This window comes from Scyliorhinus canicula, chromosome 3 (genome assembly GCF_902713615.1).
Source record: "Scyliorhinus canicula chromosome 3, sScyCan1.1, whole genome shotgun sequence".
NCBI lineage: Eukaryota > Metazoa > Chordata > Chondrichthyes > Carcharhiniformes > Scyliorhinidae > Scyliorhinus > Scyliorhinus canicula.
Window position 1 is genome coordinate 29570197 of NC_052148.1, and position 25953 is coordinate 29596149.

General features: G+C 44.3%; 2 protein-coding genes across 5 annotated transcripts in view; one reads left to right on the forward strand and one right to left on the reverse strand.

Moving 5' to 3' along the window:
- The window catches only part of ctnna2 (catenin (cadherin-associated protein), alpha 2), a 1599328-nt gene that overhangs the window by 894228 nt on the left and 679147 nt on the right, over positions 1 to 25953 (reverse strand). The gene's annotated exons all lie outside the window — the stretch shown is intronic.
- Positions 3078 to 6487, forward strand: lrrtm1 (leucine rich repeat transmembrane neuronal 1). 2 transcript variants are annotated; one of them, XM_038793237.1, is made up of 2 exons: positions 3078 to 3491; positions 4423 to 6487. In XM_038793237.1, the coding sequence occupies exon 2, from the start codon at positions 4683 to 4685 to the stop codon at positions 6258 to 6260; it is 1578 nt and encodes a 525-aa protein (XP_038649165.1). In that variant the 5' UTR covers positions 3078 to 3491; positions 4423 to 4682; the 3' UTR covers positions 6261 to 6487. The 2 variants fall into 2 exon arrangements, with proteins under 2 accessions (XP_038649165.1, XP_038649164.1); XM_038793236.1 differs by lacking the exon at positions 3078 to 3491 and adding an exon at positions 3501 to 4252.

Here is a 25953-nt window from a genome sequence, read left to right on the forward strand (position 1 = left end):
TCCCACCAGTGCAGAAGGAGGCCATTTGGTCTATCAAGTCTTAACCGACACTTCAAAAGAGCACCCTACCTAGGCACAATCTCCCACTGTATACCTGTAACCCACCCAATCCTTGGACATTTAGGGGCAATTTTGCATGGCCAATCCACCTAACCTGCACATCTTTGGACTGTGGGAGGAAACCAGAGCACCCAGAGGAAACCTTCGCAGACACAGGGAGAATGTTCAAACTCCACAGTCACTCGAGGTTGGAATCAAACCCAGATCTCTATGGCTGTGAGGCAATAATGCTAACCACTCTGCCACCGAGTTACATTTATAAAGCACCTTTCCCAACCTCAAAATATTTCAAAACACGTCACAGACAGTAAAGTACTTTTGAAGTGCAGCCATGGTTGTAATATGAGGAGGCACTCTATCCAGTTTGCCCAATGCAAAACAATGGAATAAAGACCAGATAATCTGTTTTGTTGATGTTGGTTGAGGGATAAATAATGACAGAGCTCCTCTGAACCTGCTTGAGTATTGCCATGGGATCTTTTAAGCCCACATGCAGAGCAGACTCAATTTAACATTTATATATGGAATACTGCACCACTCCCTCAATGCTCCACTGAAGTGTCAGCCCAGATTTTGTGCTCATTTCTCTGGAGTGGATCTTGAACCCACAACCTTCAGACTTGAGTGTTAGCAGCTTCGAAAGAAGTGACGTGTGTATCTTAAATGTGTCTGCATAATCCTGCATGGTCATTTCCTTCATAGCTGCTGAGCATCCGCAAAAGTGAATGAATTAACCACTTCAGGAGGGACAGAGAGAAAACTGACAATTCAAATAAATCTGAACAAACATGAACATTTCATTATTTTTCTTTTGTGATGAGAGCTTTGATTATTTTGAAGCTTAACATTCTACACTTCCCAGCATTAGCTAAATGTTGGTTGTTTATTTCATGTTGAGGATTTACATTGCAATAGCCTTTCATAATTGAGGTGAAATTATAAACTAAGTGAGTCAAGTCAGCTCCTGTTTCCATTCATCCAACCCCATTAAAGGCTGTTTTGATGTATACTGACAGGTTTGTTTTTGGCTTCTCCATTAGCACAGGATTCGCATCAAGCAGCTTCTCTTAACACACTCATTAGAATAGATTTTTTGAACGGCTCCAGAAAAATATCATTTTATGTCAGGGATGAGGATTTGTTCAGTATTTTTTTCCATATGGGCTGTTGCTTCCTAACTACAGCAAGGCTTGACAACTTCCACTGGGATTGCCAGTGCTTCTCAGATCACATTCTTGCAGAGTGAGCCAATGTAATGTGCCAGGAAGGGACAATGAGGTGGTTATTGGCCCAGATTTTGTAGTCAGCAATGAAGGAATGGTGCTTGCTCCTCATCTCAAACAGATCCCCCCCCACCCCCAAATATTTAGCGGGCTCTGGAGCACCAATTTCCCCGAATCTGACATTACTTTCAAGGTCCATAGGGGATCTGTGGCATCCAAGGACAGTAAAGTCATCAAGCAAGTCATTGTGGGCAGCATGGTAGCATTGTGGTTAGCACAATTGCTTCACAGCTCCAGGGTCCCAGGTTCGATTCCTGGCTTGTGTCACTGTCTGTGCGGAGTCTGCACATTCTCCCCATGTGTGCGTGGGTTTCCTCTGGGAGCTCCGGTTTCCTCCCACAGTCCAAAGATGTGCAGCTTAGGTGGATTGGCCATGCTAAAATTGCCCTTAGTGTCCAAAATTGTCCTTAGTGTTGGGTAGTGTTGGGTGGGGTTACTGGGTTGTGGGGATAGGGTGGAGGTGTGGACCTTGGGAAGGGTGCTTTTTCCGGGGGCTGGTGCGGACTCGCTGGGGCGGATGGCCTCCTTCTACACTGTAAACTCAGGAAACTAAGGAAATTCGGCATGTCCACATTAACCCGACCAACTTTTACAGATGCACTATAGAAAGCATCCTATCGGGCTGCATCACAGCCCGGTATGGCAACTGCTCGGCCCAGGACCGCAAGGAACTTCAGAGAGTCGTGAATACCGCCCACTCCATCACACGAACCTGCCTCCCATCCATGGACTCCATCTACACCTCCCGCTGCCGGGGGAAAGCGGGCAGCATAATCAAGGATCCCTCCCACCTGGCTTACTCACTTTTCCAACTTCTTCCATCGGGCAGGAGATTCAGAAGTCCGAGAACACGCACGAACAGACTCAAAAACAGCTTCTTCCCCACTGTCACCAGACTCCTAAATGACCCTCTTATTGACTGACCTCATTAACACTACACCCTGTATGCTTCAGCCGATGCCAATGCTTATGTAGTTACATTGTATATCTTGTGTTGCCCTAATATGTATTCTCATGTATTTTCTTGTCTTTTCTTGAATTTTGTTTAATTTCCTTTTCTTCCATGTACTGAATGATCTGTTGAGCTGCTTGCAGAAAAATACTTTTCACTGTACCTCGGTACACGTGACAATAAACAAATCCAATCCAATCCAAATTCTATGACAAAAAAAGGCTGAGTAACCAATCAGAGTGACATATTCTCACAGGCAGCACACCAAAAATTAACACTTTACTCGTTTTTCATCATACACAAAGCAAAATAAAGATTGTGAGATTTAAGTTAGAAGCTGGATCCGATAGACAAGCTTTAAAATGAAAATACATTTTCTATTATTTTAAAAGGAATGGCATTTGAAACGGTATTCCGAGGGAATGACATTTCACATGTCTACAATTATTTTTTCGGGTGGCAGCGAGATTATTCATCGGTGATTACGATTTAACAGGCTGTTAAGAACTCTGCTGCCCCTCATTCAGTAAGGATGAACGTGTTTAATAGCTTTTACAGCAAGAATGGCGCACAAAAAAACGAAGTTCACGTCAAATCACTGATTCTATGTTGTTCGTCTTTGGGAAGATTGCAACAGTGCACCTTGTGGAGGAGACGGAATGGGTATCACTGATACCAACTTGTGGATTGCCGCGTACAAGTGTGCCTGTGAAGACGCCCGAAGTTGTTTTATATATATATATATATATGCACAGTAATGGCAGCGAGAGGTGACAGTTCCGCCGTCATTACAGCAGCAAACTCGGGGACAATGTATTATTTATTGACCCTCAGTGTTTGCCCCAGCCTGGCGCTAAAGGGTTAATCCGGGTTTAACAGTATCGAAAACCTGCTTCCGGGGAACGAAGTCAAACAACAATTACTGAAGGATGCGCATCGTTGAAAGTGCAGGATGCATGTGGTGTGCAATGGTCTTTGCGTAAGCTTCCAATTGAGGCAGGATGTTGCACTGATGGATCCTGAACCGTGCATATTCCACTTCAACTGGAAGGTTTTATTCCCCCGCTCCCCACCCCCGCTCTGCAGCAACAGCTGTCTCCCGCTCCGCTGTGATCCGCTCTCGGCCACGCCAAGTGTATTTTAAATTCCTCCTATCCACGCGGAAGAGACGGCGCGTCCTGGGTGCTGGTGGTGAAGTAAGTGGACGCCGCGCCCCGCTTCACGAAAGCCCTGTGTTTTTTTTTCTCTCTGTTGTTCTGCCCAACCCCCTTTTTTTAAATCAATCTGCCCATGTTTGACATACCACTGAACGATCATGAGTGGCTTACGACATTGTGTCAACACTCAGCACGCCTGCCCGCTCTCGCGGTGCAGTCTGCTCTGGTAGAGGGAGAGAGGAGAGCCATGCGAGGCACCCAGCTCCCTCCAAGCAGCAGCAGCAGCAGCACCCGCCTCACCACTCTCAGCTCGCACCAGTCTCCCGCCCAGTGAAAGAGGTCGGACGCCTTTCGAGGTCCGGGGTGGTCGTTTCCAAGCATGGGACGGTGACGGATCGGAACGATTCATTTTACCGAAGGGAGGGGTGGGGAAAACGAAAGAGTGGGACTGTGTGAAGAGAAGAAGAGTTTTTTTGAGGGGGAGGGGGGGAGGCTGCCCTGAGCAGCAGCTGAAAGAAAAGGCGGGAGGAGGATTTTTTTCCAACAGCGAAATAAAGCCACGAAACTTGCCAGCGTGCACAAGTGGAGCCGCGGGCTTGGCGGGAGCCCTGTAGCCCTGTGCTGAGGAGGCACAGACTGAACGAGGCACTGATGTGAGGCACTCTGAGGACTGGCTTCACCCACACTGGGACCCTTTATTGTTTTTTTTATATATATATATTTTTTAAAAGTGACACAAACAAAAAAAAATAAGAGCCAGGGTGACTGAATGGAGTCTGTCACCGTGCCGAGAAGGATGGGTAAGATTATTTTCGTTTGAATCCTTTGATGATTAAGGCAGTCTCCTTTGCTGCCTTCTTCTGCCATGAAAAAGATCAATTGATGCTTAGATTTTCCTCTTTTTTTTTTCTTCCCCTCCTTCCTTTCGAAACTGCCCTCCGTCCTCCAACCCTGGATGTCACTGAGGCAGGAAGGGACCCACCTGCCAGAGTCAGGAAAAAGAGAAGCCCCCAGCCCTGTCAGCTCCAAAGAGCAGCGGCGGCGGCGGCAGCGGGACGCACACAGGATGGTGATGTGAGAGGAGAAAAAGTTGGACCATCCGCGAAGATTTATCGGTGTCAGGAATTCAACAGCAACAAAAAAATTTAATAAAAGAGAGGAAGACAGAGAGGGGGAGAGTGGAAGAGAACTCCAAGCAGGGATTTTGGGGAGCGGGTCTGACTCTTGCTGATGGATTTCCTCCTGCTGGGTCTCAGTGTGCAGTGGCTCCTGACTAAGCCTTCGGCGTGGCTGCTGTGTGTGCTGGGCTTGCTGCTGGAGATGCTGCCCGCCGCCCAGGCGCTGTGCGCCGCCCAGTGCCGCTGTGACGGTAAGCTGCTGTACTGCGAGGCGCAGAGCCTGAGCGAGATGCCGCGGAACCTGTCCGGGCTGCAGGGCCTCTCGCTGCGCTACAACAGCCTGTCCGAGCTGCGCGCCCACCAGTTCGGCGGCGTGCTGCAGCTCACCTGGCTCTACCTCGACCACAACCACATCTACTCGGTGGACGGCGCCGCCTTCCGCGGCCTGCGCCGTCTCAAGGAGCTGGTGCTGAGCTCCAACAAGATCGCCCGGCTGGCCAACGCCACGTTCCGGCCCATGCCCAACCTGCGCCATGTGCAGCTCTCCTACAACAACCTGCAGGCGCTGGAGCCCGACCTCTTCCACGGCCTGCGCAAGCTGCAGACGCTGCACCTGCGCTCCAACGCCCTCCAGTCCATCCCGGTGCGGATATTCCAGGACTGCCGGAGCCTGGAGTTCCTGGACGTGGGGTATAACCAGCTGCAGAGCCTGGCCCGCAACGCCTTCGCCGGCCTGCTGAAACTCACCGAGCTCCACCTGGAGCACAACGATTTGGTGAAGGTGAACTTCGCTCACTTCCCCCGGCTGCTGTCCCTCCGCACCCTCTACATGCAGTGGAATAAAGTCAGCATCGTGGTGAACACTTTGGAGTGGACTTGGAACCATCTGGAAACATTGGACCTCTCGGGGAACGAGATTGAGTTTATTGAATCTTACGCCTTTGAAGTAGTGCCTAACCTCAAGATACTTCAATTAGATTCGAACCGCCTGACCACCATCGAGCAAACCATCCTGGACTCCTGGAAATCCCTGACCAGCATCAGCCTGTCTGGCAACAGCTGGGAATGCAGTCGGAATATCTGTGCTTTGGCCAGCTGGTTGAGCAGTTTTCAGGGTCACCATGAAGGCAGCCTGTTGTGTGCCAGCCCTGTGCACACCCAGGGCGAGGAGGTTCTGGACGCCGTGCATGGCTTCCACATATGTGACGAGCTGGCCACCAGCACACTGGCCATCTCAGACTCGAGCAGTGTGGCAGACACGGACCAAGGTATGACAGCGCTCAGAGATGCCTCCAGCATCTATGTCACACAGGATACAACAGGAGTAAAAACCACTGATTTAATCACCGCCACCAGCGTGCTTTCTCACGGCCAACGGGACAATACCATCCAGGTTCACAAAGTGATCACTGGCACCATGGCGTTGCTATTCTCCTTTCTGATCGTGGTGCTGGTGCTGTATGTATCGTGGAAGTGTTTTCCTGCCGGCCTCAGGCACTTGAGGCAGTGCTTTGTGACACAGCGCCGCAAACAGAAACAACAACAAACTATGCATCAGATGGCTGCCATGTCCACACAGGAATACTATGTAGACTACAAACCCAATCATATTGAAGGGGCGCTGGTGATCATTAATGATTACGGATCATGTTCGTGTCACCAGCCGCCGGCCAGGGAGTGTGAGGTGTAATTTTCATTCCACCCGACTGGAAATGCAACAGTTGCTGGGTGGGCGCGCTGCAGCCAGAGACTGGACCACTTTACAATGCTGATTATGAATGAACGACCCAGTACTGATTCCAACAAGTCCTGCACTGGGGGGGTCTTTCAAAAGCCCAAACAATATTTAAGCTTCAATGCGTCTCTGAAACCTTTCAAATCATCCTCTTGTTGGACTGTCATTTGAAATTTGTAAAAGGAAAAAAAAATGTATATGTAACTCTCCTCACCAGTTTCTTATGATATTAAATCCACCTGTAAGATCTGGGAATAAGGGAGTTCAAGGCTCGTCAATGATGTAAGTTAATCAATTTTGTAAACTACCCTGATTTAAATAAATATTTTAAAAAATGTTATTTACGTCATTTACAGCATAAGAATGAAGAGTAATAGCATACAAACATATTTATATATACATATATAATGTAAATTATCTATGCGGTAGTGGGTGAGAAACATACCCTTCAATCTTGCACTGTGTGATTTATTCCCCCCGCCCCCCTCAATTTGTTGCAGTAATCAACCCTCTTTGGGTGTGTAAGAGAAAGGCCTACATTCCCTGCAGGGTGGTCACAGCACGACAAAGCCCAGATCATTCATGCTTTCTGTGTCTGCGATGGGTTAATAATGAAAACAAAACACAGATGCACGTCCGTTCGATTGAGCACACTCTCATCATCCTTCTGTAGGTGTGTTGCCACCTGAAAGACTGCGGCTTCCAGCCAAAGCAGGAGGAATAGTGGCATCTTGCTGCAGTGTGGGGGTCATTTCTATTAATAATTCTGTACCACCAATGTCCACATCCCTCCAGAAAAAAAATACAGAATGGCAACAATAAATAAGCTGCTTAACAGATGTACATGACCTGGCAGGGCAAGGGAAGTGAAAGAGTATTTATTTTTCTTGAGAAAGAGACTAATTTTGAATTCACTGGTCCAGGGTATTTGTTGATAACTAGCAGAAAATATCAATTGTGCATATTATCGCGATTTCAAAATAGCTGATGTTATTGGTGTGACAATTTAAGGTATATATTTTAAAACTTTATCCTTTTCGAATTTTATTTTGACCCAATTGAAAAATGTTTTCATGCTTTAAACCACACCACTCACAAGAAGGCCTAGTAACACAATGCTGACATCTCTTCTCTTTATTTTATCCCTTTTCAAATACAGGAATTGCACATAACTCCATGAATATGAGATACTTTCAACCCCTATGGGATGCAAAGGGTCAAATCCATCTGTGCACGCTGTGTGCATTCTCTATGTCTTTTCCTTCACTTCTTTGTGCACTTCCATTTCCTTTCTCTATCTTGGTCACCCTTTCCTGGTCCTCGTTGGCAATCTACAACCTTCTTGGCTCCCATCCAATTTTCACAAGTTTCAAAATGCCAACAGTTCCCATTCTTCTTCCTTTCAAAGCTGGAGGCACTCAGAAAGCTGGTAGTAATTTCTCCGACACCTCTCTACATTGAGATGTCAATTATATTCTCAGTTCCGGTTGCTACAGCGAGATTGCAAGTAACCAGCAGCAACACAACATGTCAGGGAGCCAAACAGCCGAAGAGATTTACTCAAAATGGCTGCAACTTCATTCTGGAGCCAAAGTTGGTCCAGTGTTTAGAATAGTCTGCACTGGCACATTAGCGTCTCTGCCGTGACTTTTCTAAGCTTCACCAACACCCCACCCCCCCACCCAGCTCTTTCCCCTTTGTCGCCATAGATGTTTGTCTGAAATAATATTTCATTGAAGTTTCCGTGAAGTGCCTTTTGCTTGCATCGTCTTTCTCCTCCAATATTTTCTGAAACTTTAATTGTTGCTTCTGTTTTTTTGGGACACCGTTCACTGTCCTCTTTAGCACGCCAATCCGCTACACCGTGTGAGTCTCGGAGCTCCTAGCTTTAAGAATTACTTATAGATAGCCTTCCTAACTGAAAGTTTAAGGATGCACGCAGGACAAAGCATTGGCGATCGTCTAAATGTGTTGAGATAACAGCACAGTTGATGTTAAAAAACAATCTTCCAAAATTCAGCTGAAATTCTGTGCCTCACACGCCAGTCTCAGTGAAGGTACGGTGAAAGCTATCTTTGAAAAAAAAATCTCAATACCGGCATCTACTGGCCATTGCTTTCCTTGCGGGCAATTCAAACATTCATTGGTGATTTACCCTCTCTTTTCCGTCCTGTTGGCCATCGTTTACAGCATCTGCATTTCACGATCCGCTACTCACATGCGATGAATTGCACCACAATATGACTGCTGACAAAGAAGGCAACGTAACGATCTAAATCACACAAATGAGCTAGCCCGAAGATCCAATCTGAACCTTGAACATTTTAGCCAAAGAGCTTTGTCAAGGCTCAGCTCCGTGAAAATTATAGCACATTTAATTTCAGAAAAGTCTGCCTCATCCACCCTGCCATCTCCCCCCTCCCCTCCCCTCCCCTTCCCCTCCCCTCCCCTCCCTCCCTCCACACACAAGATGCATTTGTTTTCGTGCTACAGAAGAGAGCGAATCACTGAAACACAGACATCAGCAGATCAACTGCAATGACGAGCGAGGGTGTTGGACGTGCATTTCAGCACAGAAACTTCACTTTGCTCAGCAGCATTAAAGGTATAAACAGCCGATCTGCAGCCTGTTGCACCGCTAATTTATTAATACACTGTAAATATTTATTTCCTTCTACCAACAGGAGTTAGGATTTGGGGAAGCAATCTGCTTTACCAGGGAGAAGGGATTAGTTTGAGCGAGGGCACTTTCTTTTCCCCCTTTCTGGTGCTCGCCTTGAGAACATTGCTGAACTCTCCAAGGGCAACCACAGTGCATGACTGCCACTTGCCACTGCAACCGGCTGGAGTGGCGGCAGCGTTAAAATGCATGGATCAGTTTCAAAGACGCAAAAAAATACAGATATCAGATTACCACGGGAAGACATCGCGACCATTGATTTTTTATATCAATAGCTAATTTTGTTTCCTTTCAACTATTTCACGTTTCAAGCCACAGCAATTCAAAGTCATAAACATTTGGATCTGACTTTGCCCTCCCTGCAAGCCGGGGCGAAGATTCTTCATTTTAAAAAACTATGAAATAGAAAAGGTGCAACGTCCAACCATTACTCTGAGGTGCTTACTGCTGAACTCTAACCTAAGGCGATCAAACCAAAATTCCACTGGTGATGGAACCTGCTGCCCATAAATATTTTCTCAATTTCGCAAGCTCCATCTTTCAGATCAGGAAAGAAAATCTTGAGCGAGAGCAGCAAGGATTTATTTCAGACAAACCAAAATGCTGGGAATTCAACAGCAGGGTTACCATAATCTAAAACAATTCAGGCCAAGCTGTTCATCAGAATGCCAGTGCTAAAGCATGCCTAATCGGAATAATCACACTTTCCCGTTTACTCCTTACAGATCAGAGAGGTTTCAAGATGCAGCCCATATCCAAAAGTAGTTAATCACAACCAGCATGTTGGTGGAGGTGTCAGAAGTGGCGTTAGTGCCCTTTAGTCAGACTGGGGAAGGAAAGGGAGTCATGATTTGGGCAAGCTCCCTGCCCCTCACCTTCCCAGTAACCTTTCCTGAAAGACTGACAGTGTGTCCGATAGGATGGGATGTGATGCCCTCCATAGTTAAATTGTCCAACCCTTACAACAGGAATGGATACTTAAGAGAGGTTCATTGGGCAATGAACACCTGTATTACTTCACGTAATTAAACTATCAACAGAGTAAGAAGTCTTACAACACCAGGTTAAAGTCCAACAGGTTTATTTGGAATCACTAGCTTTCGGAGCATAGCTCCTTCATCAGGTGAGTCACCCCAGTCCAACGCCGGCATCTCCACATCTTATCAACAGAGTGAGGGATAAAATGGCAACAGAATGCTTCCATGTGCCCGCTGGCTTCATTAGAAAGCACAATAGAGTTGATACCAGCCCTATTTTTGTAACACACTGATTAGACTGCATGCCTTTCTTTCTGGGATTGATTTTTACAAGAAAACATTAGCATAGAGATTCAATCAGGAAACAATCAAGAATTAAATCAAACGTCCATAGTAAACGTCGATAATATAGGCAAATCAGTGCAATTATACAAGGCAAACTTCAAAGTGCTTAGGTTAACTTGGGGGTCATTAAAAAAATAGACTGTCATCTTGCATTTGTCCTAAATGCTGTTCAGATGTCGTGATTGCATCATTTAATGTTCATTAAATACTTCAGTTAAGTAAACTTGGACTATGCTACATGAGAGGCAGCACCATCAATAAAAAGCAGCGTCCAGTTTCATTACCTCTGCTGGATGGAGACTAGGTGGTAACATTGTGAAAAGTGAGGGGTGACACGGTGGTTAGCACTGCTGCCTCACGGCCCCGGGTCACTGTCCGTGTGGAGTTTGCACATTTGCCCCGTGTCTACGTGGGTCTCACAGAAGATGTGCACGATAAGTGGATTGGCCACACCAAACTGCTCCTTAATTGGAATTATTTTTTAAAAGTAAGAAAAAGGGCCTTACGAAAACTGGGGTTGGGTTTCTGCCCTTATATTCCTGCTCCCAACTCAACTTCTTACCATTTCCAACAAGCTTCGGAACTGGGCGGCAGGATTCCTGTGTTTTCCCAGACAGCTCCGCATTGGTGTCCGATACAGGAGAGAGATGCAATTTTGAGTTAGTTTGACTGATCTGTGGACACCTGATTTGCGCTAGGTGTAACGTGGCCTAACCAGTGGGCTTTACAGACCCTCACAAAAAAAGTTAAAAGAAAATGGTGTGGTCAAGAAGAATATGAAAATTCCTCCTGGCCCGAAACCAAATCATGCCACTTATGACCGATTCTTCTCTGCCCTGCTCTTACAATTGGCTCCTGCTCCAAAAAAGAGCCGCTAGCTCGACTGTTCCTCATCTGGATGACAAGCTGCTTGTGGTTCACTGGTCTGTCTCACAAGTCAGACGCTAACCAAGTTAAAAACAAAACTATGTTGGAAATACTCAGCAGGTCAGGCAGCATTTATGGAGAGAAAGAGCTAATGATTCAGCTTGATCCTTCATCAGTCGTATCCATGTCATCCCATCTGTGCTTCTATAATTGTGACTCTGCTTTTGAACCAGATGGAAACAGTTCAGTGCATCATCTCTGTCTCTGGAAGAAATTGTTGATGGAGCACCTTGCTCTCTCTCTCCCTCTCGCCTCAGTCTAATTCTGATACATAGGTTTCCACTTTTAAATGAGCGCCTCTTGTTCTGTTTCCTTCATTTTTTTTATATAATCGCTCCAGCATCATCTATTGTTCCCCTCTTCCCCCAAGGTTTATTTCAAACTGAGATAGAAACTGGAGGGAAGTCGCTCCTCTAAATCCGACTGAGACCAGCTTTGACCCGTGACTCCTTTACAACATAAGAACAATGGTGCCACCTAGTGCCTTCCTCTACTCACTCTTTACAACGAGAAAAGCTTCCGTTTGGAAGTTAAATATCGGGTATAAATAATTTAAAATAAATAATGCAGTCTTTACTTAATTTTAAAAATAAATATATACTTGTTGCACTGGTAAACAAGTGCGTTTTAGATCTCAAGTTTGATCAAATACTGCGTGTCCTTGCTGATGTTTCAGTACTGTACCATCTTAATAGCATAAAAAGTTAGTCAACCAATTATTACAAAAAGTGGGTCTGGACATCTTCCCAGGACCACCCGATTAGAAATAGTCATGTGGTTTGAATCTACTTTGGTATCCGGGCAACTTTGCTGTTGCCATGGCAGGACAGCCAACGTCCCGAACAAAAGCTTCTTTCTCTCCCTTTGTTTTTTTGTAATGGTCAATTTGTGGAACCCTGTCATTTTCAGAAATAATGTGCGTAAAGAGAAGAAATCTGAATCAACCAAGTGAGGGAAATTGGAAAATCCCCTTTATATGAGTGTTGTGTAAACATACATTTGTTCTGTTATGCCCATTTACTGTGCAGCGTGGACCCCGCGACCCTGGTGTACGAAACATTGTGTTATTGCGAAGCCACCAATGTGACTTTAAATGACTCTCGAGATGAGCATCCCTGGGGCATCTACAGTTAGTGCACCGTCATGTTTGCACCGGGCGGTGACAGAAATCCAGGGTCGTCCTGTCCAGGTAGTTGATACTCAACTTCCACGTTGGTAAAAGCCAAAACGATGGACCGGCCCTTGTGCACCTCCAGGTGTCGCCGAGTCAGTCCAGAAGGTACTGCTCCTCTGCAGGTCTCAGTGCTTTAGCACAACAGTGCTGTCAAGCCATTAACGGGGTTTGTTACCTTGAGACAATCCCGGGTTGAAAATGAAGAATGGGTCTCGGCAAACATTCCTGCGTGCAATGGAAGTGAGGGGTGAACTGTCACCTGGACAGAACTGACGGCATGGACTGCGTACAGGGGAAACCCAGGAGTGATGTTAACCTGCACTCCAGATATATATCAGACAGTAAATCATCTATTCACCAACACTGCTATCCCCCACCCCCCCCCCCCCCCTTAATTACTGTTTCCGCCGTCTTTTAATAAAAATATTATTTTGTTTTACTTTGAACCATCAGTACATATCTGGCAAGCTCTGTCTGCCTATCAGACCGCAATGGCAAAGGTTGTATGGAGCTTTCCCAGGTAAAATAGAACTACATATCTTCCCGTACAGTCTTCGTTCCAGTCCAGTTCCAGCCTCAATGCTCCGTGTCACAGTAATTACAGGAGATTCATCTCAGGGTTTATTTACAGACTCACAAAAGGTACGGCATGTCGCCATATAAAGCTTGGCCTGTGGACGGCAGTGTTTATTAATGAATTCTGAGTCCCGCAAGTAAAGTGTTTTTTCCATTTTAAAAGACAGTGGACGTTCGGCGCAATTTAATGTTACTTTTCTAATAAAGAGGCCCTTTTAAAATAAATTAGTGTACCCAATTCTATTTTTTCAATTAAGGGGCAATTTAACACAGCCATTCCACCTGCCCTGCACAACTTTGGGTTGTGGGGGTGAGACCCACGCAAACATGGGAGAATGTGCAAACTCCACACGGACCTGACCGAGGGCCAGGATTGAACCCGGGTCCTCAGCGCAGTGAGGCAGCAGTACTAACCGCTCCACCACCGTGCTGCCCTTTGCCGTTTACAACAGAATTTGCCATTTTACATATGGGCTATTTTGGTGCATGGTCATTAAAATAAATGCAGTTTTCTCCGTGGAAGCTTCCACCCTGTTCATAACGAGCAAGGTAGCAGAGCGCTGTGCACAGCGGTACTCTTGAAGCAGGGCACAGCCCATACATATTGATTGGGTTCAGAAAAAAATGGAACGGCATCTTAAAATCTGCTGGTTTAAGATGAGGAAGTCTCTGAAATGCTGGATTACTGGGGATACTTTTCACTGCAGGATGCAAGAAGCTTAAGAATACATTTTTTTGTTTGACTAAGAAGGTCCCTGCCTGCCAAAATAATGTTGAGTTAAAAGCAATTTATGAGAATAGTTAAAAGAGCAGACAATGACTTGAGTAGCATTGACAACACAATATATAAAAGAGTTATAAATTAAAATCTTGAAAGACACAGCATCACTATTGCCCCCCAGGCAAGTCTACAGTAAAAGAGGGTCTTGTCATTGCTCATTTTCTAGTATCTCATTTGTTATTACAAATGAACATTGGATTTGTGTGTCAATAACGTCAAACCTAGTTTTTTATCTTTACCAACAATCTGGACCCAAACAGATTTCAAAAATGCATATTTGATGGTGTCATGACATTAACTTCCCATGGTTACCTCTGATCCAGCGTATAGCATTTCTATTGTAATTCAGCAAATGCCATTCAAAGGATTTCAATTCTAAAGATAACCTAATTCTTCAATTCAGATTTTATGATCTGGTCAAAAGAGGAGTAATACTGCTTTTAGGAGAGTGAACCAGCTCTGTGACAGAAGGAGTTAAACAAGGCTGTAGTCATTTTCTTCTCCCTGTCAGCTCCAGATATCAATACATACATTTTTACATAAATTCAATGCAGGTCAGAGCCTTAAAGTTAGTGATTGTCATTAGAAGATCATGCAAGATATTCCCAAATTCCACATGCTAAAAAAAAGCTGCCATTGTCTTTCTTCAGTAACACGCTGTGCACAAGTTTTTTTTCCCCACAGTTCATCTACGACATGTGAACAAGTTAATCTGAGGTGTACAGTATATATATCAAAATGTTTTTGGGCACATACATGAGGAAAACCTATTTTTACACACTGATTGGTTAGGATCTGGAATGCACTGCCTGGGAGAGTCGGACAGTTCTTTCAAAAGGGGATTGAATCATTATCTGAAAATTGAAAAACTGCAGGGCTATGGAGAAAAGGCAGGGGAGTTGCACTAGGAGAATTACTCCTTCCAAGGGCCAGCACAGACACAGGAACAGGAGTAGGCCATTCAGTCCCTCAAGCCTGTCCTGCTATTCAATGAGATCATGGCTGATTTGTGGCCTAACTGTTGGCTCATATCCCTTGAGACCTTTGATTAACAAAATCTCTCTCAGATTTAAAATTAGCAACTGTCCCAGCTTCAACTGCTGTTTGTGGGAGAGTTCCGAACCTTTACCACCCTTCAAGTGAAGAAGTGTTTCATAACATCTCTAGGTCCAATTTTTAAGACCATGCCCCTGAGTTTTAGAATCTACAACCAGTGGAAATAGTTTATCTTCATCTACCCTGTCTTTCCCTGTTAATATCTTAAATATTTTGATCAGATCACCCCTTAACCTTTAGGCGGAAACAGGCCTCATCTGTGTAATCTCTTCTCGTAACTTAACCTCTGTAATTCAGGTATAATTTCTGTAAAACTATGTTGCACTCCCTCCAAGGCCAATATATCCTTCCTAAGGTGAAGTGCCCAGAACTGCTCACAGTACTCCAAGTGAAGTCTAACCAGGGTTCTGTGTAGCTGCAGCATAACCCCTTTGTCTTTATTCTCTAATCCTCTAAATATAAAGGCTTGCACTCCATTAGCCTTTTTGATTATTTTCTGCACTTGTTTATGGTATTATAAAGATCTATGCACCTGGACCCCAAATCTCTTTGGACATCCACTGTATCTAATTCTTTTCATTGAGAAAGTACTCAGCTCCATCCTTTTTTTGGTCCAAAATGATGACCTCACACTTGCTTACACTGATTTGCCATTCACCTCATCTGTCAATATCTCCTTGTGATTTTATGCTATCATCTAGGCTGTCTACAATGATGCCTAACTTTGTATCATCAGCAAATTTGCATACATGACTTTCTATGCCATTATCCAAGTCATTAATGAATATGATGAATAATTGAGCCTCCAATATAGATCCTTATCCCTATGGTACACAAGTCACAACCTGGTAATCAAAGTAATTACCCATTATCCCAACTCTCTGCCGCCTGTCATGCAACCAATATCCTGACCATGTCAATAATTTGCCCTCAACACCATGGGTTTGCACCTTAAGTTAACAGTCTCTTGTGTGGAACTTATTCAAATGCCTTCTGGAAGTCTATACAAAGAACATCCATAGACATTCCCCAGTTTACTTCCTTAGTCACCTCTTCAAAACATTCAATGAGATTTGTCAGTCATGGCATTCCCTTCATGAATCTATGCTAGCTGTCCCTGATCAACCCTTTGTTACCCTTTGCTAGTCTTTGTATCTATCCCATTCGCCTGGATGGCATTTCACGCAGTGTTATTTTTCTGCAAAGGGACAATTTTCATTGTCATCAGGTCAGTACATATGAACATTGGAAAGCAACAGCAACATGCATTCATATAACACCTTTCACCTCGTGACTTGAACTTTAATCAGCCAAAGAACTTTCTGCCATATTTCAGTACTATTTCCATACCAGTTAATTTGACATTCTGAACATCCTGGTCTGGGTTAAGTTTGATCGGTCATTTCACAGAAGACCTTACAACTGCTACTGATGCAGCAATTTCAACTACCTTTACCTTTTTATCGAATCTTCAACATCAAGAAACATCCTAAAGTCTTTCACCGACAGGTTCAGGGCAGAATCCTACCAGAATTTGGCCAAGTGTCATGCTAAAACAGAAAACTGGTGTTCTCTCCAGTTATACTCTCCAGTGGGCAGCACGGTAGCATAGTGGTTAGCACAATTGCTTCACAGCTCCAGGGTCCCAGGTTCGATTCCCGGCTTGGGTCACTGTCTGTGCGGAGTCTGCACGTTCTCCCTAGGCATGCGTGGGTTTTCTCTGGGAGATCCAGTTTCCTCCCATAGTCCAAAGATGTGCGGGTTAGGTGGATTGGCCATGCTAAATTGCCCTCAGTGTTCAAAATTGCCCTTAGTGTTCAAAATTGTCCTTAGTGTTGGGTGGGGTTACTGGGTTATGGGGATAGGGTGGAGGTGTGGGCTTGGGTAGGGTGCTCTTTCAAAGGACCGGTGCAGACTCGATGACCTAAATCCTCCTTCTGCACTGTAAATTATATGAAATACACAGACCAGTTTTGTCACAGAATCTGGAGTGCCTTTGCCAAAACAAATGAATGCGCGTGGTTTACACCGTCACTCTGGTGGAACGGGATCTCATAGAACCGGAATCCGGTTCCAAAGTTACCTGGTGCCATCTGTCAAGGGCACTCCGATCAGCACTGCAGCCTAAAGGCCCCCAGCCCTCATCACAGAGGTATCGAGGGTTCTTCTGTTCCTTCATTTTCCAACATTCATCGCCGCTTACATTAGCCTCGCATCACCCCCCCACCCCCCCCACCCCCCCCACCCTCCCACCCCCCCAAAGGACTAAAGGCCAGAGGATCTGAGGGTGGGGTTTCCAAGAGAGGGTGGTAATGATGGATTTGGAAGAAAAGGACAAGGAATCATCCGCAATATCAGTGAGATTGGAAGGCAGGAAAAGGTAGCTAATTGTTCATCACAGAAACCTGATCACAATTCAAACCTAGATCTCAGAGATCAAAGCATTGTGTGCTAATCCATTGCCTTCGTCCACATCCCTATAAACATATTTCAACTATTATTTCAGACTGGCTCTTTATAACATCTCTCACACGCCTACTGTGTAACTCTGTCAGAGATCAACAGAATTAAGTAAAAATATTTTGAATTAATTGGAAATCTTTTTCATGATATGTATTAAAAATATCATACATATGAATTATAAAAGGCATCCTGATCTAAGTTTAAAAAAAGCCTTCAACCTCGCTAAAGGACACAGGAGAGCCCCCCCCCCCCACCCCCACCGCTCCCCACAAGTATTGGTGCAAATGCCTCACCACGCAGGCATCGTGTTATTTTTGTGACCTTTTAGAAAGTTCCTGTCTTCCCTTTTATTCCCTGAGCCATATATCATTCCCAGTTGGAAATCTGCATCTTGAATGCCCAGTGTTAGAAGAGTGCCATGCACGAGGTTTTCCACTGCGCAACATCTCCTGATAATCCTAAAAGTGGCATTATGAATTTGAAGCTACACATGGCCATTCAAGACCCAGAACATTTGTAACAATACACTGACTTGCAATTATTTTCTACCATCCATTTTTCATTTGGTCATCCTAAGGACCTGTTTGCCTATTTGTTCAGGCAGACATTAGAAATCGCTTATGTCTCAGCAACTCTAGATAAAAGGTGGGATAAATTAGCCAGAATCCCCCAATCCCTCACATTTGAAAGATCCTCTGTCACTTATTATCTGGTATGCACGTGACGAATTACCAAGTGGCCAGATGCCTTGGGTCAAGATACAGTAAGAAGTCTTACAACACCAGGTTAAAGTCCAACAGGTTTGTTTCAAACACAAGCTTTCGGAGCACTGCTCCTTCCTCAGGTGAAAGCTTGTGTTTGAAACAAACCTGTTGGACTTTAACCTGGTGTTGTAAGACTTCTACTGTGCTCACCCCAGTCCAACGCTGGCATCTCCACATCTTGGGTCAAGATGGCAGGGAAGAAAAGATGGGAATAGAAATTCTAGCAAAAAACTATGACCTTTGTTTAATGCACACACATCAAATCCCCTCTGTGTTTATTGAGCACAACCCTTAATCAGTTTATTTGAAAGTTAAAATTTTAAGAAAAGTAGGGGAGGAAATGTAATGCAGTATTTGTACTGGAATAGCACCAATCAGCACATTCACTCCGGAGTTATCGATGTGAAAACTTATGCAAAAGCAAAGCAGAGATGTTGCAATACTCTGCAGGTCAGGCTGTGTCTGTGGAGAAAGAAACGCAATTAACTCTTCATGTTAAATTTGGTTTTTCAGGCTGCCTGTCCTGCTAGGTATTTACAGCTTTTTCTGTTTTTGTTCATTATCAATGTCAAAACCTGCTCTGGTTTAAAGAACGAAGACCATGAATTCAAAAGTCTGAGCTTACTGGATTGTCATTCACTGTCCTACTAAGCGAGCGCTTTCATCACACAAATTCTGAGAGGACATTGATCAACGTTCCTTCACATTATTCATTTGCTCAAACATAAAAACAGAAATATCATTACAAAAAAAAAGTAATACATCAGAATTCCCTGGAGCCTGTATCTATTACTGATTAATCATGTTTTATTCTGTAATAAATCAATGTGTGATTACATTACGTGAGAGGGGTGTTTCAAGTGGCAAGAACAATACATTTTTCTTGAAGGGTTTTTGTTCCCCTAGTGATGTAGTTACACCCTTTGGTCATTGTTAATCAAAATTTACTTTTGAGCTCCAAATAATTTGTATTATAATTTTTAGGCGATATTGAAATAGCAATTGAAGATAAGCCACACAGCTCACTTGTGAGGTTTTCCATTAGACATTTAGTTGCCTCTATTGCACAAATACACAATGTTGAGCATTAAAGCAAGATCCTAATCCCATGAGCTTTAGCTTCATTCCACTACTGCAACATTCTGAATGGAATCGAGTACAGAAGTCTAAACAAGCTCCATGGAAGCTCATGTAAATAGTATTTATTTCACAAATTGAAACAGGGAATGAGTTCCTGTTACCAGTCAGGCTGAGACTATAATTTCTACCTTTATTTATAGAACATGTACACAAATTCTAACATCATGGTCAATCACGATCCAACGGATTTAAACTAGCTCTAAAAGTAGTAATAAAACTGCAATGTTTTGGTGGTTGTACATGGAACCATTTTGCATTTCAATCCTCAGCTCAGGGGTGGAGAGAGGTATGCAACAGCTCAGAATCTAAAGGAGAATGCTGTAAACATCAGCACTCCAGAATAAAGCAAATATAACCTGGAATAAAAAATATCAACAACATGTTTTTAGGGAGGGTTGACATTTTCTCTTAAATATAGTAGAACAATTCCAACTGCATCATCAGTAAATACAATTTAAAAAATGTGGTGTTTTGGCTCTCTCTTCTTCAATTCCTGTTTCAATTACAGAACTCGCCGATAACGCAAATGGTGGTATAAAGAAACATAATTATGGCAAACAGCATTTTCAGTTTGCTAAAGAGAGGCAGGAAGCTCAAGTTCAAAAGTTTAATTAAAACTTGAGATCCTGGGACCATTTCCAATGAAAGTGAGAAGACTAAGAGGAGACTGTTAGTTTTTGGGCATGATTTAATGGGACTAGTTCCAAGTGTGGTAGCGAGTGAGGTTTCTCCCGAGCTCTTCGATGGCCACGTTAACAAGCTCCTGACAGCTATCAACTGGTACTTAGTCATTTTTTTGGGCTGCAGCAAGTTTCTCTCACTTATTTTCAGCACTGGGGAGTTGTGCTCGCCGGCCAGACTGGCTCCTCAGAGATTGGGCCGCAATTTTGGAACAGTGCCCTGATCTCTGAATGAGCTGGAGGGCTGCCCCCCCCCCTCCTCATCTACAGGCAGTGTCACCCTCCCTGCATACATGGGTGTTACACCCCCCATGCCCCCCCCCCCCACCCGCCCCCAGTGAGGACACCCCGCCATGGCGTCACTGTGAGACACCCTTTTCAGGCTGTCCTGCACTCCCTTTCGGCCGCCCCCTTTCCAGAACCACCCCCTGCACCCCAAACACCCATGCTTGTCCTTCAATCCCCTCAGGCCCAGACCCTTGGCAGCGCCACCCGAGCACCCTGACAGTGCTCCTGCCAGTGCCACCCAGACACCTTAGCCAGCGTGGCGGTGCCAAGGTGCCAGCCAGGCAGTGCCAAGGTACCCGGGTGGAAGGGAAGAACCAGGGTACCATCAACGACAACCTCGAAGCCCCCCCCCCCCCCCCCCCCCCAAGGTGTTATTCTACCTGGTCCTCATTTATGTGGACAAGTACTAACCATTGCTCCGGGACCTCACGCTGGCAAACCCGTTCGGTTCCAGGAGGCTGTTGGATTGGATGACCATCTTGTTAATGAGATGGAGATTGGCCTTAATTGGTGATTATTGTTTCCTTGCCATGCATAGGCATGATCCGGAATCCACCAACGGGAGCGAGCCGGTTCGATCACCAACCGCATGGTGCCTGACCAGTTTCCTGAGGCAAGCTGCTGTCATGGTCAAACCAACTCGCACAGATTCTCGCCAGGCATGACGAGGCTGTTAAATTATGCCCTTTGTCTCAAGGGGGCTGGAATCCAGAGAGATGGTAGTTATTTACAGTTATATGAAGGGGTAACCTGAGGTTATTCATGAAGGCCCCACCTTCTCGACCTTGCCTTTTGCCTGAGGTATGGTGATCCTCAGGTTAAATCACCCCAGTTAGCTCTCCCCCTCAAAGGGGAAAGCTGTCTATGGTCATCTTGGATTGTGATGACTTTACCTTAGCTTACTTTTTATATGAAGGGGCAACTATGGTGCAGTGGTAACATCACTGGACTAGTAATCCAGAGGCTCAGGTTAATTCTCTGGGGACATGGATTCAAAGCCTCCCATGGCACATGGTGGAATTTAATTTAAATTCATTAAAAAATCTGAAACTAAAAGTCAGTCTCAGTAATCGTGATCGTTAAAACTATCAGCAATTGCTGTAAAAACCATTTGGTTCAATAATGCCCTTCCTTTAGGAAAGGATATCCTTACTCGGTCTGGCCTACATGTGACTCCAGGTCCAAAGCAATGTGGTGATTCTTAACTGCCCCCTGAAATGGCCCCATAGGCCACTTCATTCAAAGGAAATTAGGGATGGGCAACAAATGCTGGCCTTGCCAGAGGTATTCACATCCCTTGAACAATTAAAAAAAAAAAGCTCTGGTTAGACATTATTTGGGGAACTGCATTCAGCTCTCATCATGACACTCGGGGAAGGACATATTGACTTTGGCAAAGGTGCAGAACAAATTCATGAGAAATGATACCGCTGCTAAAAGTGTTCAATTGTGAGGAAAGGTTGCCCAGATTAAACCTGTATTCCCGGAATATTGAAAAGCGAGAGCTAACCTAATTGACAGTTTTCTTACCCAGCAATGGGACATAGGAGTCTCTGGTAAGGCCAGCAATCACTGTCGATTCCCAATTGGACACTTCGGCAAACTGTGCAAAGCCAAAACATCTAAATGCACAGAAAGTCCCAAAGATGATTCAAGAGGTGAAGACTGCGGGACACACCGCCGTGCTTCTTGGGTGATGTCAAAGAACATTTCGGAATGCAGACATTTCTGTTAAGGGCAATCTCACAAATGTTCAATTGGACACGGGAACCAGTGTTACAATCCTGTCGGAAAAAGAACCATGGCTGTGACCCTACGGCTGATCCCACCTACAAAACACCTCTACGGAGCAGAATAAAGCTCCCAGTGAAAGGCACCCTGCAGGTTAACTGAGGTACAAGGATAAAAGTGGTCCTATTCAGGAGATTAAGAAGTCTGAGAACACGCACGAACAGACTCAAAAACAGCTTCTTCCCCACTGTCACCAGACTCCTAAATGACCCTCTTATGGACTGACCTCATTAACACTACACCCATGTATGCTTCATCCGATGCCAATGCTTATGTAGTTACATTGTGTATATTGTGTTGCCCTATTATGTATTCTCATGTATTTTCTTGTATTTTCTTGAATTCTGTTTAATTCCCTTTTCTTCCCATGTACTGAATGATCTGTTGAGCTGCTTGCAGAAAAATACTTTTCACTGTACCTCGGTACACGTGACAATAAACAAATCCAATCCAATCCAATCCTATTCAAGGAACAACGGAGTAATTTCAATCCTGTGGCATTACTGAAACATGATTGGAGAAGTTCAAAATGTGAAATTGTGAGAAAGTTAGGCACAGGATTAGAAAATGACAATATGTTCAATAATTTTGGACAGGAGAGGGAGGTTAAAGATGGGCTGTAGTTTGCATGTACAGAGGGGTCAACAGTGTTCTTTTATAAGGAGTCATACAATTATTTGCAGTGTCAAATAATTGGGACACATTCAAATGCCATAAACATCATGGTTGCTACCTGGTATAGACATACATAGTCAACTGCAACTGGTTACCACAAGACATTAATGGTGTGGTGATCTTTCATCTCTCTAGCCCAGGAATGCTTAGGGTCTCTGTACCACTAAAACATCACCTCCGTTCAGACATTCAACATAAAGAAAGAATGAAGCAGAAATCTTCATGATGTGTATGGCCCAGCAGCACATCAGATTTAATCACTGAACCATCAGAAAAGCTTAAAGGCATGCATGAAGCAGATTGTCCGCAGCATCAGGTTAACTGTAACATTCACTAAATTGCCACTAGTGAGTTATCTCATCAGTGTCGCTGTCTATATGGTACACTCATACGATAAATTCTTCTCCAGTTTAACCCTGGGATTGCCTTCTTTACCTATCATTAAAAAGATATAAAGTGACGAGACAAGTACATATGAACTAATTCAAATACAACGCTCCTCCTTCGAGAGTTTGTGCATCAAATTAGGAAATCGGATTGTATTTCAGTCAGGAATGTGTCGGCAAGAGGACAACTCTTAATGCAAATAAATCTAATCTCTTTAGGTCAGGTTGCATTTTCAGGTCAAGATGAATACAGAATTGGTGGCACACTGCCTTCTGCTATATCTTCAAGTAGCATCAGCAGAAAAATAACCTTTTTTCCCCAATGTATTATATAATCCATCATCTTTTACTCATTACCTCTATCTTACATTTACAAGAGAAATATAACTAGAACCTGTATGTCAGCAGAAAACAAACTGCAAGCTTCTTTTATTTTATTGTTCAGCGATTATTTCATCAGCCCTCATCGAGCAAATTTATTTTTACTCAACGTGACCTTGAGAAATCTGCCTTTAAAACTCCTCAACCTCCTCAGCAAATTATAACATAGGTATCACTCATACATCCTTTAACTAAAGTTATGACTTATGACCAATAAAAGCATCAGCAATTCTCCAGAGCCTTAAAGCAGTAGCGAAGCATTTGCGTTTTATGTCCTTGTATTTTTCTCGATTCAGGTTCTTTGTAACTCTTTCAGTTCCAGTGAACACTGTTACACAGATAGAAGAACGTTCATTAACACAATAGGAAGTTGCAGTCTCCACTCTACATTATCTCGACAAAGACAAGGAGGCAGGCATAGGTGATATCCATACAAGATTATTAAGAGAGCTACCATCATGAAGGGAGTAGAAACAGTTATGGTCTCGGAGTGCAGTACCAGGAAATAGCAAATTACCTTGTCATTGCCTGACTGAGATTTGCACATAAGGTTCTATCTGAGGCACCCAGAATCCCTGTGTACCATTGTGATGAACCCAAAAATGACTGAGGATTATGATCATGGTCATGGTTTTCAAGTGCTTCTTCGGACTGTTCTGAACACTGCTTACTAGAATGCAAGCAGGAATGAAAATGAACAGTAGAGGGAAACCTGCAGCCTGGGGACTACATGCGGCCCACAAGACATTTTGTTGACTGTTGCCTATGCGCAGGGTTGCTAGATTCTGCTGGCTTCCGTCTGCGTCGTTTTTTTTCCCTCCGGTATGACTGACGTGATACACACAATCAGCAATGGCAAGTGAAGTGAGATGGCATGCTGATTGCAACAACATTGACTGTGAGAGCCGTGCCCTCCCTCCACAACAATAGATTGTGAGAGAACAAGTACGAGGGAAAAATCCACTTTCTCTGGTTCTAACTAATCTACCTGCCATAGATGCATTATTCCATGTTACTGACAGGAGTGACCACCACAGACAGTCAGAAATAATAGGAGGAGGCAGCCCCTTGAACATTCCCATCTTCAATGACCATAGAGCCCAACAGAACAGTAAAGTAGACAAAGCTGAGATACTTGCAATTATTGGCCTGCTCCTGAGACCCACACCACCATCAATGTCAATTTTCAGCCAATTCAGTTCAATCTACACCATATTAAGAAATGGCTAAACACACTGGATACAGCAAAGGCTTAACAACATGCAGGCTGTAGATTGAAGGCTTGAGTTCTAGGACCAGCTGTCAGCCTAGGCAAACTGTTCCAGTTCGGGTACAACACTGGCGTCGACCAGACAAAGTGAGAAATTTCCCACGAATGCCCTGACCACACAAAGCAGGTCAAATCCACTCCAACCAATCACTTTACTCTTAATCATGAGCAAAATAATGGAAGGTGCGATTGGCAGTGATATGAAATTACATTTGCGCATTTCAGTTCACTCATGGGTTCCACCAGGACCACTTGGCTCCAGACCTCAGTGCAGCCTTGGCCCAAAGATGAACAAAGAGCTGAATTGCAAAAGTGAGGTGAAACTGACTGCTTTGTCCATCAAGGTAGCATGACTGTGTATGACATCAAGAAACCCAAGTAAAACAAGTCAATGGGAATCAGGGACAAACTCGCAACTGGTTGGAATCATACCTAGTACAAAAGAAGATTATTGTTGTTTTTGGAGGGCAATCATCTCAGCCCCTGGACATCACTACGGGAGTTCCTTCAACCTAATCATCTTATACTATTTCATCAATGACTATTCCTGCATCATGAGGTCAGAAGTGGTGATTGTTCTCTGCTGATTGTAACAGTGTTCATTTCCATTGGCAACTCCACAAAAAATGACCAGGACATGCCCGCATAGCCAAACCTGGACCACATTCAGACTTGGGCCGTTAAGTGGCATTTCCACCAAGCGTCTTCAACAAGAAACCCTCAACGTTATTACCATGGGTTTGGGGGAGGCTTGGAGGATGGGGGGTGGAATTAGTCCATCGTCCAGAAGCGTAATTAGAGTGCAGCGAGCAGTGAACAAAGTTGGTAGTGTGGGAGTTTAAGAGTTAAATTATTCCTTTAGCATCTAGTACTGATTGCTGTTCATTCTTTAATAACATCCGTTGTTTAGTAGGGTCGAAATTCTAAACGACAGACAGTGAAATATCATTAGGGGTGAGGAGAAGGAAAAACAGTCTCTCCTCGTGATGGGGCTGCGGTAGATTGAATAGTTATACAGGAGGGGAGAAGAAGAAAGCAGAAGCGATAGTTTGAAATGAAAAATGAAGTGAAAATCGCTTATTGTCACAAGTAGGCTTCAAATGAAGTTACTGTGAAAAGCCCCTAGTCGCCACATTCCGGCATCTGTTCAGGGAGGCTGGTACGGGAATTGAACCGTGCTGCTGGCTTGTCTTGGTCTGCTTTAAAAGCCAGCGATTTAGCCCTATGTGCTAAACCAACCCCTAGTTTTAGGGGATTCATTAGTTAGGGGAGCAGACAAGCATTTCTGCGGCTG